The following is a 16,908-nucleotide window of genomic DNA, read 5'->3' as shown; positions in this document are numbered from 1 at the left end:
ATGCTAACTTGATGCTTTTTTACGAGAATAAAGTCGTCATTTTGTGACTTTATTCTAGTAATTTTATTTTCTGACTGTGGTCTTAATACTTTGTTGTAGTTTTCACGTTTTTTTGGCTACTTTTGGTAACAACAAACAGGATTTGGGTCTTTTTCTCCTTCTCTCTCTCTTTGAAAATACTTCCAACATTTAGCAAAGTTCAAAAACTTAATTAAATACATTTACTTCTTTTTAGTAAAAGCCTTATTTATGATCAAATTAAAAAATAAGACCAAAATTTGGTTATTAAAAGGCAAATACTCTGTGTCTTACCCTTTTTCACATTTACCATGATAAATGGATTTTAACTTGTCAGTAAACAAAGTTTCCATTTGCATCAGATTTCTCTCGCTCTCAGATTTCAGTTGAGGGACGAATAAAAACATTTATTAGACAAGAGGAGTTAATGATGTTGGTTGTCTAATGAAGCTCTGAGGCCTTCACTGAACATCTGGATTTATACTCTGATTAAATTTCACACAGATGGACTCTACGTACTAATTAGGAGATCTCAAAGGGTAATTAGTTGTTCTGGATATTATTTAGGATTGTTAAAATAAAGGAGATGTTGAATTATTATACAAAGTGTGATAATAGAGATTAAACTTTTATAGGTGTAGCATGTTAAAACATGGAAAACATTTGAGATGTGCAGCTACAGTAAGTCTGAAAATATCCTCAAAACTTTCTCCATCATTTAGAAATTTATCTGAATTTATTAATGAACATAAACCTACATCTGAAACCCCCAAAACTGACCTTTGAACCCATTAAAAAAAACTGTTTTTTAAGGGACAAGTGGTTGTTTGAAGTTTTCATGTTAAATTAAATGCAACATCCACAAATCTGACCAGTTTGGTGAGTAAATAAATCTGGTCAGCAGATTAACTTTGGATCATTTCAAGCAACTGATGAGAAGAGGCAGTAGCCCTCCTCTTCAAGGAGAGGCTGCAGGGATTGGAGAGCTTAAAAATAAATCCTTTTCCAGAAGGATTAATCCAGCTGAGAGCGATTAAACCTTACAGGTTGTTTCTCCTATCATTGCCAGAAACTTAAGAAGATTTCCTCATGTAGGAAATCTGCGTCCTTTACACGAGTTTGGAGTGCAGCTGGAATCAGAACGGGACGTTTTCAGTTCATGAACACATATTTACAATGATGGCATATTTACTGTCATTGGATGCTTCCAGCATTTTGTTTAATATTTTTCTACATCTAAATAATTTATGCCGAGTCTGTGGTTTTAAACGATTAAAAAGATAAACTGAAAAGATGGAACTGCATCTCTCTTTATTGGGTTTAAATTGCTTCTACTTTACTGTAAATGTGTTTTTTTTATATAATTATCAGTCTATAATAAATAAAACTTTATTTATTTAAAAATTAAACAAAACAAACAAACAAAAAAAAAACAGACCCACACCTAATTACATGTTAGAGATGTGCAGGTATGAGAGCGAGAGAGACATGGCTCACCTAACGTTTCTTGCCAACCGCCAATAAACTTGAAGAAGAAGAAGAAGAAGAAGAAGAAGAAGAAGAAGACTGCTGAGCTGTGTAGCGTCTTGTGTAGTGTAAAACTGAAAAATACTGGATATAAACGTTCAACAGACAGTTTAGTTTTGCCGTTTATCAGCCAACTTCAAAGCTGGAAGTAGCTGACGTGAGTAAACAGTCAACCGGAGTTTCGACTTTAACGAGTGCTGTTGGAACTATAGCTAGCCTCGCTAGCCCTTATTTGCTATTAGTTTCCTAAAAGTTCATCTCGTTCTGCTTTCAACTAAAGGTAATGGAATAAAGTATATAGGACACTTTATGCCGGGAAGGTTCTGGGTTCGATTCCCTGCCCCGGTCTTTCTGCATGGAGTGTGCATGTTCTCCCTGTGCATGGTGGGTTTTCTCCGGGTACTCCGGTTTCCTCCCACAGTCCAAAAACATGACTCCAAATTGCCCCTAGGTGTGAGTGTGTGTGTGGTTGTGTGTCTCTGTGTTGCCCTGCGACAGCCTGGTGACCTGACCAGGGTGACCCCGCCCAGAACGATAGCTGGATAGACACCAGCAACCCTCCCGACCCACTAAGGGACAAGGGTGTAAAGAAAAAGGATGAATGGATGGACACTTTATTCACGGCGAAATGGCTTATCACTGTTTAATAAAAACACGCCTTGTTACGTTACCCAGTGCGCCTCATGTTCAGACTGAGAGCCACCGTACTGGAGATCATACACCCTATCCTGAGCTTGGTGAGGATATTCTGTGCTTTTCACTCAGATTTTTATTCTGTTTAGCAGATTATTGTTTAATAATAGTATTTATCTGAATTACTTAATTGCTCAAATGTAAAAATTATTTTGTTTGGGTAAAAGTTTATGTTTTTCATATTGTTTTTGTTTTTGTAAAAGGATTTTACAATTTACAAAAAAGTGACTTGATAATGTAGTGAAATACTGCAGTGTGGTAAAAAAGGACAAACAGTTTTATTGCAAATTTAACAACCAACTGATGGAGTTTTTGGACTGTACTCTTTGGACATGTTTTTTTTTTTATTTGGGATGTTATACCAAACTGCTGTGTAGGAAATGCTCATGTGAATGGTGTTTGAGTTGGAGCTGAACTTGAAGTCAAAAGTTCCTATCATGGTTCAGGGTGCATCCAAAATGAGTTCCTTTACATCCAGGCTAAAAACCCGCCTGGTTTGTTGCTTTTGACCGATATAGCTGATGTGCATTGATGATTTTGATGATGGCATTTGACAAAATGTAATATTTACTGCTTGTTTCACAATTGATGACTGACTGATGTTTTTATGATGTAAAGTACTTTGATCTCCTTTCTTGCTGAAATGTACTGTGCAAATAAATAATACAAATAAACTTTTTTTCAGTCTTTCCTGGCCTCAGTCGTTATGTTTGTTCCTTTTCAGACATCCTCACTAAATCATAGCTTTACTTTAAGGTAAAATTTGGGTTTTGGCAGCTTAAGCTCATTTACTGAATCCTTGTTTTGTTCCACACAGGTTGTCACCCGACATCCAACATGTAACTTCTTGCTGGAGGTGGAAAAAGATCGTCTGGACTGTGTGAGGAAGCTGAAGGAAGAGGAGGCTGCCGGCGACGATAAAGGTTAGCATCTTTTAGAAACGTCAGTCACTCTGTTAATGAGCTCCAGCCTCTGCACATCCTCAACATGTTGTAGTGAGTTATCTTCAACAGTGCAGACAGAGCATCTGCATGGACTATGAGTTGATGTTACAAAACAATTACATAGCAAACATTTCTGTGAACTTCATAGCAGTGGTGTGAATATGCAACAAAGATAGCATCTTTTTGCTCATGTCTTTTCAAGAAGGCTCTAAAGAGCTGGAACTATTTAATTTTTGCTTTTTAACTTACTTAAAGTTGCCTAATCGGTCATATTTTCCCCATTCGGTTTTAATTTTCTTTTACTGTAGGATTGTGAGTTAATCAGCATGCAGTCGTTTTGAGTTTAGTTGCAGGAACCTCAGCATTAAACAGATGTTTTAAATTAATCGTTACTGTTTTTCTGATGTCCTTGTTGCTGAAAGTATCTTTAAAAGAGGAAACATGAAGGGGAAGCACAGACTGAAAAAGCTGTTTTTAAAATGTCTGGTCTTAAATTTAGAGCTTTTTGATCCAGATCTTGTTAAATCTGGTGGTTTTCTATCTTTCCTGCTAGATTCAGAACACATAAACTTTTAAAGTTCAGATCAGGTCTTCTGTGAACAATTTAATGGACTAAAAATGGATTACAAGCAAATCATACCTGAACTAAACTGGATTAGAGATGCATGAGATTTCCTCTCCATTTGCCCAAATGTGGATGATGGCAACGCTTGTTATGTTGCTCAGAACAGGATCCTGTGATGGAGATGGGCTTCTCTCTGCTGTTTTCTTTTTCACAAGATGTAAGAAAAGGCTGTGGAAATGGTGATTTTTATATCAAAGATGAAATGCTCCTTGGTGGGTGGTTTTGCATTTATCATTAGTTCCCAGATGTTTGCGAAGAATCCACATTAGTCGATCTGAAGAATATCAGTCATACACGCTTCTTCACAGTAAATGCTCCGTTTATGATTTCCTGCGTTTGGACCTGGAGTGTCTGCAGCCGATGTTACAAAGCAGAAAAAAGTTACGTTTTGAAAACGTGACAAAACGACTGAAAATTGACAGAAGTTCAGCTTTGCACTAAATGCAGAAAGATTCAGCAGGAAAGAGTTTTCCATAGATGCAGCTGACTAGTTTCACGGTTTATGGCTGGTCTGAAATCAAACTCCTGACTGAAGAGGTGCATCCCGTCCTGTCTGATAGTTTCACCAGGGGGAGGCACAGCTATCTCTGCTGTGTGAGGAGTATTTCTCATTGACACTCACCTCACCGACATGTTGGAAGCATTTGGACTTTGCAGTAAAAATAGATCAAAGTTTGCCTGCAGCAAAAATCCATATTTAAAGGAGGTTTATGGAGTACAGTTGTACGATTCGGCTTGTTAAAGTGGCTTTTTCTTACATTTGGCTTTTTTAAGAGTTGTTGCTTAAAACCTTGGGTCTTGCCCCTGATGTGTTTCTGTGAAAGGATGGATCACTTAGTCTGAGTTTTTTTTCATGCACTGATGATTTTGGATTGGTGTTGGAGCTGTTTTGCCCCCGGGACAAGTACACTCACACTCTTTCCTCTCTCCTCCTCTTTTGTCCTCTCTTACCCTCCACTTCACCACTTCTACTTTCACATTCTTTCTACCCATTTATCCACTGACTTTTTCTCTCAATCTGCTGCTATAAAAACTCTGGGAGAGGACGGAATCTATTTTTTTTTCCCATTTAATGAAACATTTATTTTTGTAGTGGCCTGAAAGAGAATAGCCTGCTGCTGCTGCTGCATTAGACGTCCGCAGGGAGCTGTTGTGTGGTCAGAAGTGGTAGGCTGGAACAAATGAGCCCGTGTCTTAAAACCTCTCGAGGAATAGTGTACTATCTGTACAGCAAAATCAACATATGAGCCAATCAGCCAGAGAGAAAATGCAGGATGGATTAAACATAGAAACAGAGAGAGGAGAAAAGACAAAAACTTACCATAAATATTTAAAAATGTGGGAAAGGAAGGAGTTAAATGCATGCTAAAAAAATTAAGTCAACAAAAAAAAAATGATTTGGGCCCTTTTCAGCTTGATTGGTGAGCTTAAATTAAAAATTGATAAATATATTATTTCACCCAAAAGATGTTTTCAATAAAAGCGTACAGCTAAAGTTTTCTTTGTTAAAGAACAGTAGGTGGAAGAACCAGCTGTGTTCCTAGAATAAGCAAAAGTACATACAGAAAATGGACAATATGCACTGGAAACTTTTTTCAAATTGGACTGGATCAAAACTTGACTCTGTAAATAACTCTGAAATTGAATGCGACCTGAAATAGTTTTGTGTTTTTGTTCAGATTTAGACAAACAAGCAAAGAGGCTCATTCAGTTTCATCCATTTTGACCCTTTCCCAGCAGCGAAACATTCAGATCAGAAGTTGAGAGAGTTCCCAGGTTGTGACTGGGACCTTCGTCTGTAACTATTTATGGTTACTTATGGTTTTAATCTCAGCTGTTGGGAGTTTTATTTCTTTTAGCAGTAAATATTTGTGTTTAAATTTACAAGGTAGTAAAAAAACGTTTTCTTGCACTCAGGTCTTTGCCTTGGTGTGTAATTTTCATGTGAAATCAAAAACATAAAAATCATATCTTCACTTAAGCCACTGATTTTCTTTTGAACACTAAAACATTTTGCTGTCTTTAGAGATGCAATAAATTCTGTTCATAGGAACTGCTGATATGTAAATGGTGCAGCAATAACCCCATTGCACCATTACTTAATATCTGCTTTGATAGAGTGCTTCACCCAACTCAGCATGCCGAATGCTTGACTTGGCTGACACAGCATAGTAGGTGCTTCGACTTCCTGATTAATATGGCTAACAATTATTTAACCTTTTTCTGGTCAAGAACTTGAACTTCTGCCTGAGATTATCATGTGAGGGAAAATTAAAATGCAGTATGACAGTAGTTGTGTTTCGATTACAAATGTTAGGAAAACTTTGTTAATATTCCGCTTATGTCGAAAAAGCAAAATTTCACAATTGTAACGTTTCTTTAAATAAGAGATGCAATTAAAATCACACATGAAGAAGTTTGTTCATGCAACAATCATTAAAAAACCTTGCCTTGCCAATTACCTTTTGTTTTTTGTTCAGTTGCTTTTTTTGTTGCTTAAAAGTTTTTTCCTTTGCGTTTTTGCAAATTCCCTTATTTTTGAAAACCCCCTTCTTTTTGGCCCAACCATTACGTTTTTTCCTTTTGTTGATTTTTTTTTTGTAATTCCAATTTGTGCAATTTTAAGATTAATTTAAATGCAGATTGTAGACTTTCTACATTTTTCTGTAGTATAAATGCAATATATTATGCAAAGGGGGCACATCATAAATGATACACTTACTGGATGTGGCAGAATTTGATGCTTCACTGAAAACACATTCAGACCTTTTGACAATAATGCCAGAAATAAACCATCAGAGAAGAAGAAGCAGCTCCTGGATCGTCACAGCAGATAAATGTTGATTGATCAGACTTGGAGAAAAATCAGCAGAAGGATTTTTATAAATATCTTTTGGTCTTGAGCTCAAATGAAAACAATAGAGAGATTTTGTTGAGAGGAAACGTCTCTGGAAAGATCTGCTGAACTAGTTTAGATTTCAACGCTGCACACTTTGACCTCCATACTCTAAACTAGATCCGTCAGTGTCTTTAATATTTCCTGACAAAACAGCAATGCTTCAGAGTTTTGATATGATCTTCAGCTGAGCAACATAAAAATGTCACATCCAGTTTGGGCTGCAGCTTTTTTTCTGTCTCTGTGTTATTTTGGGCTGGTTTTTACGGCTCTGCGCGGTTACAAAGGATCTTTAGCAGAGATGTTGTGGAGCAGAACTTCATGCTATCCCACACACTGTCTCCGCTCATCTATCAGTAAAAAGCCCAGTTGACTGTTTGCCATCAGCAGCGTAGCACCCATTAGGACTCATGCTGAGAGCTGGAGGAGCTATTTCTGTCCAGAGTTTATTTGTTGTCTTTCTGCAGGGTTGGTGCTTCCCTCATGTTTTGTCATGATCAAGTTTCGCTCTGTTCAAACTTTTAGTCAGAGTGAGAAAGATGCACAGACAAATTCGTACTAAGACATTTTCTTCTTTGGTCTTGTTAGTGCTGTGTTAAAAAATAGGACACCTTATTAATTATTTTATTTTTTGGGGGTACATTGCGCAATTTTCAGCCCATTTTGAGCCGATTCTCCATTTGTGTGGCAATTTTTTGAGACAAATCATGCATAATGCAGCATATAAGTGTTAACAAGAAGTGATTATGGGGGGCCTTTAGTGGAAAATTCACATTTTGCATATTTGTGTACCTCCATTTTGGTCTGAACTGTTTCTAAATCAATAAGTTTAATGTTTTTTGGTGTCTGGAAAACGAGCAAATTCACACTATGCTGTTAACTAGCAGGAAGAAGTTCCAGCATGTTTGGTCAGCTGGTTTTATCGCTGTATGAGCTGTGCAATGGCTGCTGGAAAAGAAAAGTATTTTGTTGTTGACTTCCCATCCAGAAACCACTTGCTCCATTCTTGTGGGTTGTGCAGCAGGCTCTACTATTTCTTTTCAAAGATGTACAATTGAATAATTTTTTATCTGTTTGCAATAATCGGAAGAAAACAGTTTGCAAACACTGTTTCAGTTCAGCTCCTGTTATTAAACTGTGTTGAGTTGAAGTTGTGTTTGTTTTGGACAGAGTCGGGATGCAGAGGAACCTGGGACAACATCGCGTGTTGGGACCGGGCTGAATTTGGAGAGACGGTCACCATCCCCTGTCCTCGAGCCCTCAAGTTGTTATTCAGCAGAAATGGTAAGCTGTGATTTAATAAATCGTTAACCAGTGAAAAAATAATAAAGACAATTTTTGTTTTTTTTTATTTTGCCTTTTGAAAATAATCTTCAAGCAGGTATTAAACATGCATTTCATTAAACCCACATTTCTGGTTTTAAAAGGTTTTTTTATTCGTATTATGTAATATTCTAATTTCCAATGTCAAGACATAACAAAAATACAGGCTTTCAAACATCTGTGTGTAAGTGTGTTTCACATGGTGATACATTTATGAAACAATAAGTTCTCAAAGCAACATAACATTTTTAAGGGCACAAAAAAACCTCTGAAAATAAATTCTCATTAAATAAAAACAAAAAGGTAACATTTTGTAACATATTTCTTTGTCTCCAATACAATTCATGATGTAACTGTCTAGATTGCTGCCATCCTCCAGAGACTTTCATGTTTTTAATTTAATGAATGCGTCTGGTTTAGAGCATTTCTAAATGACAGCGAGTCAGAAGGCGGTTTTCGCTCAGCAGACGTTCTGTCCTTCATGTCCCATGATTCACCTTCACTTATCGTCACTTATCGTCTCGTCTGAGTGACTCTGTGGCTCCTGGATTCCCTCCTGACTCCACATCACATTTTCCCTGCCGGTGACCGCACGACAGTTTGGCTTTCTGCTCCGATTTCCAAATTGATGACTGAACATTATTAAGCATCCGGCGGCGTGCCGACACTTCTCTCTGTGGGACAGCTCCTCCCCGCCAAAGTCACAGCGTTTTTACTGAAGCTTTTTATTGAAATGTTTCACGCTTACGCTGTTGGACTAACATTTAATAACATTTAGTATCTACAGGATGCTTCCTGAAGTTTCAGAATCTCAACCTTTTTTCATTCTTTGTATTTTCTAGCTAATTTGCAGTCATTAGAAATATAGCTTCTTTTTTAACTTGCACTCATTGTGTCAATCAGGCTTTTATGTGTCATAAAAACAATTTTTTTCCTATCAAACATTTTTTCTCTGGGAGGATCAGAGAGAAAATGACATCCATAAAATATAAGGAATGAGATTTAAATGCCATTTACAGCCTACATCGGCCATTGAACATGGATAAAAATACATTTTGGCCGAAAAAACTCACTAAGTGACTTGAAAAGTTGAAGATTTTTAAATTTTGGAAAGAAAATGATGTCATGGAAAAGAGGACTTCCAACAACAAACACTTGTAGGCTTCTTGTTGGAAAGAAAGAAAAATGGTTAAAATACAGTTTTAAAAAAAAATAGTACCTAACAGTTCATTACAGGAAGTCTGGCTATTTTTAGACAAAGGATTGGTTAATTTTGTGCCTTTTTTTGAGAGCACTATCTTCTTAAATTTGAGGATTTGCTGCTTATTGACCTTTAGACTTCGCTGCACAGTTTTCTCCTTAAAGTTTAGCATTTTTAAACGCAGGGATTTAGCATTTGTCTTACATCTGTCTCAGTCTAACTTCAAACAAAACTTTTTTTCCCACTCCTGACCTCCTCCTGCTCTGAGGTTCCAGAGAACTGCAATACTCTGCAAGCGTTGCGCCCACAGACATAATCTGGGAGCTTCGGCTGAGTTTAGCCTGCAGGATAACAGTGCAGAGGGTTTGTTAGGGGCACATTAAGGGCAGACGTGTGCTTACTTCCACTCAGCAAGCCAGTGATGCTTTGAGCTTCTTGCAGTGCATTCTGGGCATCTCCAAAGGGAGCTGAACTCGCGGTGCACCGCACTGATTTTGGCAGTGAAAACGTCCCTCAGCAGTTCACAGTTTACTGAACATGGCACTTATTTACAAACGCAATTAAGCTGCTTATCTGCTGCAGCACCGAGACGGGATGGTTACCGGTAATTTTCTACAACTTGTGAGACACTCGCTGTGTTTTATACATGGCCTCAGGGAAATTGTTCTGGCAGTTTTAAAGTGTTAAGAATGTTTCTTTTCTAAGCTCTACAAGGTTCAACGCTGCCCCCAGGTCATCGTCAGATTTCTTTATCCTGCAGTTTCTTAGAGTCCCATTAGCTGTGACGCTGCTGCATAAAAATCTCATAAAACATGTTTTTAGTCACAGACTGGGAGAGAAAATCCAGACTTTTGGTGGAAATGTTGAATCTTCTTGTCACTAAATGTTCCACTGACCTGATTCACACCAGATTAAGGTCACAGTTCAGTGTGTTTCAACTCCATGACTGTTAACATCTGACTGGATTATAACTAATAATCTTAAGCTGATCTTGAGCTTTCTGCAACATTTTGTCATGATACCCTAGAAGTATCCTATCTGAAATGTTTTTTTTTTCTTGAGTTGACCATAAAATTGCCAAATTGGAGTTAAAATATCAATTCATTTAAAGCTGCAGTATGTAACTTTTATAAAAAATGTTTTTTACATATTGTCACCATGTCATATGTGACAGATGATCTGTGAAAAGATTGATCTCCTCCACCTTTTCCCTGAGCTGCTGTTGACATCTAAAGAAATGCACCAAAAACAACCAATCAGAGCCAGGAGGAGGGGCTTAACGCTGTCAATGAGTCGCGTCAACGCGCTGCTAAATGTGCAAATGGCAGAGGAAAACTCAACATTACACAAAAAACGTTTATCCATCATTACACCGTGCAGCCCATTAATTAAAATATTAATCCCTAATTTCCTTAATGTTTTTTGTTGTTCTCTATGTAATTAAACACAGAAGGGAGGAAAAAACAACAAAGCTTTTAAGATCTTTTGACTAATTGGTTTAGTAAAATGTTTCAAATGTTTAAAGTATTTTCTTCTCACATCATGTCTCATTTCAAAGAATCGGATAAAAACCTTTTAATGGAAGAACAAATCAATGTTTGGTTTACATGAAACCGAGGAAAAGAATAAAAATAAATGAAACTTCTCATTATCCATCATGGTTTATCTGACTTTTTCATGTTCATGTTTTCAAGTCAGATATTTGTGCACCAGAATTTTATTTTTTCTGGGATCTCTCGCCAGTTTATGATGGATTGCATCATCCTGCCTTGTTCCTGGTCATAATTTGAAGCATAATCCTGCTGTAACGTCCATCGGTGCCGTGTGACTTCATCCTGCAGGCTGCATTTCTCTCAGCTCGGAAATGTCACGCCGTTTCTGCAGCCTTTCTTTTGTTATGAATTCTGTGCAGAACGCCTGACTTTGTGTTTGACTCTTTCTGTTACAGTGAGAGCTTTGATGAAATATTTACACCTGCATGATTGAACAACACAGACGCTGCTGAAACTGTACATGTCAGCTCTGCAGTGTGAAGATCTTTATATTTTTAACCAAACGTGTCCCTCATGCTGAATGTCACAGCTACTCAGAGAAAAGGTGACAAACCGGGTTTATTCAAGTCTGCTTGCAGCAGTTTAAGTTAAACATACTGAGAAGACGGTAAAGTGGTGACCTTTATCAAAAAGGTCATGTGGTTTTAAGTTTAAGCTGCGTAATTTTGCATCAGGACCAGAGTATCATAAGTTTAATATGTTTCTCTGGTTGAAATATTTTATCCAACAAATTTATTGTGTTTGCAAAATTAAATGGAATGTATTTGTTTTTTATATATTCTGCATGAATTCCAAAATAAGTGGGGGAAAAAACTAAGAACTCTGAACATTATCTGTAATCGTGTTGACAGTTTCCAGAGTTGGAAATCTGATTAAGTTTTAGCTTCGTGTTTGCGACAAAATGGTTGAGATTGTACTGCTTTGCTTAGAGTTATTTACTTGGTTTCACCTACTTTCTACCAATACAGATTAAAAACTAGAAGCATTTTGGCTGTGGGACATTAAGATGTCAGATAAAATTCACACTGCAAAAACAAATCTTACCAAGTATCTCTGTCTAGTTTCTAGTGCATCTGTCTTCTTACACCAGTAATGAGACAAAACTTAAAGCTTTTCAGCAAGTTATAGGAGCTTGTTTTAAGTTTGATAATAAAGTAATGGTTACACTAATTTATTTTAATTTATTTTACTTATAAAAATAAATTTTTCCCATCTAATGAGTGAAATAATCTGCCAGTGGAACTAAAACTTTAATATGAAGAGATTATTGACTTAAACTTCTTTATCTTTCTATAAAGTTACTTGTAAATAAATACGATTTTGTCTCATTAAAAGTGTACTGAGATATTTGCATTAGAAACTAGATTTGATCAGATTTTGTGTTTTTTCAGTGCAGATCATGTTCACTTCCTTCACACCTTAACTCCTTCAGTTTCCCTTCATTTCTACATTTGAACCAGTTGTGCAGCCAGAACATCTTTCCTGCTGGTAGAAATATTTTTTGGACTCGTTGTGATTTTTTTTCGCTCCATCTTTTCTTCCCAGGTAACATCAGCAGGAACTGCACAGCAGCCGGCTGGTCGGAGGTTTTCCCAAACATCAGCAGCGTGTGTGGGCTGGACACGCGCCAGGAGAAGGTAGCGTCCCTTCCCTTTGGATTCACTCTGTTTTTAAATTCCCACCAATCTCAGACGGATCGTGTTTGTGATGCTGACAGGAAGCTGCAGCATCATCTGGACCATTAGTGGCCTCAAATCGACGAGGCCTGCAGGCTTGGCTGTTAATTAACACCGGTTAGTGGCAGGAGCCTGGATCGTTCAGAGGTCAATATGCACAACGGCTGAGTGAGATGTGTAGTTTGGTTTCTGCATCAACATATAAAACCATTTGCTCCAGTCATGCAGCAAATGGATGTTAAGTTGTTCATTTCATGCTGTCAGAGGCTGACCGAGTGATGGAACAGAACTGAGTTAATACTGTAACTCTGATTGGAGTTAATAATGAGGGAAAACGTAGTTTCTTACTAATCGAGTTTGTATTTAAAGGAAAACTATTATAATTTGTATTTTTTTCTGAAATTTTCTTGAGGAGTAACTTGGAAAAAAAAACAAGACAAACAGCTTATACTAGAGATTTCACACAACACTGCAAAATCTAATTAGTTCTCTTTATTTTTTTAAAAATATATGCAAACTTGTTGCATCAAAAAAAATTAAGTTTTCGTTAAAGAAGCTGAGTACTTGTGCAGTTTTAGTAAGCATAACTTAAGTTAGTTTAATCAATCTGAGTATGTTGTAGTTAAACGGCACTCAAAGCTATTTTTCTTTGTATATGTAGACAAACCCCAAAGCCTCCTAAAAACATAAAAACAAAACTTGAATCTGTTTATATCAAAATAAAATTTCTTGATTAAACTAACTCCTGGCTGCTGCTTTTTATTTGTTTCTCTGCTCAAACTTTGACAGAAAATACATGAAGAAGTTTTATTTTGCTCACTTTTCTCTAAAAAAACACAATCTTATACCAGGCAGTGCAGGATGGTCATAAAAATTAACATAAAACTCACTCAAGGTGTTTAATGTGTACAAATGTAAATGCAAAAAATAGCCAAGAAGAACTGCACTTCTCTGAAAGAGGCTCATTCTTCCCTTAAATGTCTTAAAACGTTTTTGTTTGTTTGTTTTTTTGACAAAAAAGTGGTTTAATTAGTTGCTGCTGCTGGTGGCGCAATGGATTGTGGGATACCTCTCTGGCCAATCCTCATGTCATATAAACTAAACTAAGCTAATTTTTAAAACATTTTTACCTCAAAAGGCCTTCGACTTATTTAAATGAAGTGCTTCGTATAAAACGTTTAAAAAGTACATTTAAATCCTCTTTAAATTCACTGGACTTAGTTTAACTGTTGGCAAAACTTTAACCAAAATCAAGTTATATTTGTTTTGTTTTTTTTTCCAATTAAATACAATGTTACAATTTACAGTATACGCACACTAATTGACCCTTAATAACATATTTAATGCAGCGCAGAGTGAATGAAGTGACTTCAACTTTATTTACACCGTATTTGTCTCCAACATGTGTATAAGATCAGAAAAACTGTTGAAAGTTGCATAAAATTCATTTAAATGAAAATAAAAGCACCAGAGAGGCTGATCTTTGCCTGTGGCATTAAAAAGTCTCCATTGTTTGGATCTTCGGTTGTTTTTGTTCCTGCTAACCGTTGGAGCATTCAGAGATTTCCCACAGCATCCCATCAAAACGGCTGCAGACTTGTTGTTTCTCCTCTACCTAATTAAGGCTCTGCAGACTTTTCAGTGCTGCTTGTTTGTAGTTTTTCAAACTTCATCTTCCTCCCACCATCTGCAGAGATTCAGACGCGTGTCTGACTTAAAGGAAACATCTGATCATGTATCAGCACCGGGTAAAACACTGGAAATGTTTAGATGTTTAAATATGTATGATCTGATAGATGCGGATCTGCTGTTATCAAGATTTCAAATAAATTGAGTTTGTCCAATTTAATTTGGTTCAAAGGAAGTGCTTGCTCATATAATCACATATTTAACCCTTTAAATTGGGTCCTGATGTGTTCATCTGGTTCAGTAAGGCTGGCGAAGACCTAAATGAAGGCTAAAAATAAAAGTTTAACTTGAATTAATTCAGTGGAGGAGGTTTGCGATTTGAATGCAAGTCAAAAATACACTCAAGTCAGTTCACTGCAGTTTATTTATTTAAGGCTGATTCAAAATAAATGCCACCTCAATGCACTTTACAAATGAAAATTTAATTTATATTCAGTAATAAATTTATGCTGTGAACTTGAGAAACCAGAGTTAAGCTTCAGGTTTAGACTTTAAAGCTGATTCTGGTTCCTTCAGTTCCTCCATCTTGGATTGAATTGAAGCTGAATTTGTAAGAGTTGTAGTTGCAGAATTAACTCCTTCAGAGAACCGAGTTTAAAGAGTCAAGAGGAAAATACATACAACAAAAACACAAAGTTATTGGCAGAAATAGGTCAGCTGATTTATATGGGAGCAGGAGAATTTAAAATTCTGTTCTGGATTTAACAATGAAGCGAAGCTAAAATAGGAGAAAAATGATCTCACCGCTTCATTTTACACTTTTACACTTCATTGTTTTATTTGCTCAACGAATTTCAGATTCATTTCCACGTGGCTTAAGTCCAGAAATTAAATAATACACCTTTTTAAAAAAAGTATTTTAGAAGGGCACTTTTTTCCTCAACGGGAAAAAGGTACTGTAGCACCACCTAGTGTCTGTCTGTGCACATCGTCACATAGAAATGATCATGAAGCATTTTCATCACTAGCTGTTTTAAAGCCACTTGTTTCAGAGGAAGTTCTGTGTTTTTATTTCCCTCTCAAGCGTTTGGACCCTTCAGGAGGATTTGTGATATGAACAGCGTGTGGCCTCTGTGTGTTTGGTCCCATTCTTCCTCTGAATCGTCCATTGTGCTCCTCTAACTTCCAGCCGGTCTCTCTGGGTTCAGCTTCACTGTTGACACTCGACCAATCAGCCACGACATCCTAAACAATAACGAGCTTCTGGCAGAGAGAAGTGGACCGTCTCTCAGAACAAAGGAAGACAGGACAACAATTACAGAATGCATTCACTGATTTTTATATATACACCACGGGGAAATATGAAAAGCTTTTAAAGTGCCAAAATCAGGTTGTTGTTTTTTTTCTTTTTCTGAAGATGACTGAGCATAAAAAAAAGCAGCATGACAAGCTTTGTGGTCAGGATTTATTTTTCTGAACATCCAGACTCGCTGACAGTCCAGTTCAGGTTTTCCTGGACAGAGAAAGGAGTCAAATATGGAATCTGAGGTGGATGGATGATGAACAGATCAATGAAGAACAGATGGATGGATGGATGGATGGATGAATGGATGATGAACAGATCAATGAAGAGCAGATGGATGGATGGATGGATGGATGGATAGTAGAAGGATGGATGGAAGTATGGGCAGACTTTTAAATGGATGTTTTAATGGACAAATGGATGGATGAACAGTTGGATGGATGATGAACCAATGGATGGATGGATAGTAGAAGGATAGATGGATGGATGGGCAGACTGTTAAATGGATGTTTTAATGGACAAATGGATGGATGAACAGTTGAATGGATGATGAACTGATGGATGGATGGAGACACCAGTCTCCTGTTTTCATTGGCCATTTTTGGCCGACTGTTGGGCGATTGGCTCACTGCCTGTAACTCACTGCTTTCTCTTCCTCTGATGGTGATTTCATTACTAAGGGAACATTTAAACCAGAACAGCCCAACTCTGCTAATCAGGTGTCTTTTCCAATGTAAACAGCAAGATAACTGATGATGATGATGTCATTGCCCCCCTCTAACAGATGAAGAGTAAAAATGTCGGCTTAAATGTTGCAGATTGATGTTTCCATGCTCCACTCATCGGTTTCTGTACTTGTTGCTCATCGGTTTCTGTACTTGTTGCTCTCCATGCAGGTATGACAGTCATTTTCATGTCAAATTAAGATGTTTCTAGTAGCAATCCGAGGTTTACGAAGCAGAAAGACCGTTCTGAATGAAAACGTTTATCGCTAACAAAGCCTGAATAGTCATGTTCACATTGGTAATCAGCGTTCTTTCCAAGTTTCCTTTCACCCTCCAACACAGTCGAGTTAATGAGGCTCTTCAGCTCACGAGACGCACCAAACTGCCTCACTGCACCAGCTCTGCAGCGACACACAAGAGAAACATTTACATCCGACTAAACCTTCAAGGAAATCACAAAAAAGAGAAAACGGTTCCCTTTTTTCACTGAGACTTTGGACATGTTTAAAAACCAGTTTATGCCATAAAGTAGCAGCTCAGCAGGGGGCATTGCTGCTGGTCTGTCTCCCAGTTCCCTGGTTTTGTGCTTGTTAGGGTTAATTTGTGACTAAATGGGCTTTGGGAGAGAGCGTGTGCAGCTCCTGCTGGCTGATATTAAAACATGTAGGCAGAGAAAAGTCTAAGGAGCTGAAGGAAAACGTTTCCTCTTTAATTTAACATTTTCTTACACACTGAACTTCACTTAATAATTTATTAGTTTTGTAAATCATAATTAGTAAATTAGTTTTATGAGTG

General features: G+C 37.2%; 1 protein-coding gene across 2 annotated transcripts in view; it reads left to right on the top strand.

The window, feature by feature from the left end:
* The window catches only part of LOC103137953 (vasoactive intestinal polypeptide receptor 2), a 44,122-nt gene that overhangs the window by 14,357 nt on the left and 12,857 nt on the right, over positions 1-16,908 (top strand). For both annotated transcript variants that reach the window (XM_016671507.1, XM_007551975.2), the window contains exons 2-4: positions 3,056-3,161; positions 7,874-7,987; positions 12,326-12,417. In XM_016671507.1, coding sequence (XP_016526993.1) covers positions 3,056-3,161; positions 7,874-7,987; positions 12,326-12,417 — 312 coding nt within the window. The remainder of the gene's footprint in view (positions 1-3,055; positions 3,162-7,873; positions 7,988-12,325; positions 12,418-16,908) is intronic.

This window comes from Poecilia formosa, unplaced genomic scaffold (genome assembly GCF_000485575.1).
Source record: "Poecilia formosa unplaced genomic scaffold, Poecilia_formosa-5.1.2 Scaffold45, whole genome shotgun sequence".
Classification (NCBI taxonomy): domain Eukaryota; kingdom Metazoa; phylum Chordata; class Actinopteri; order Cyprinodontiformes; family Poeciliidae; genus Poecilia; species Poecilia formosa.
This window is presented reverse-complemented; position numbering and strand designations above follow the sequence as displayed.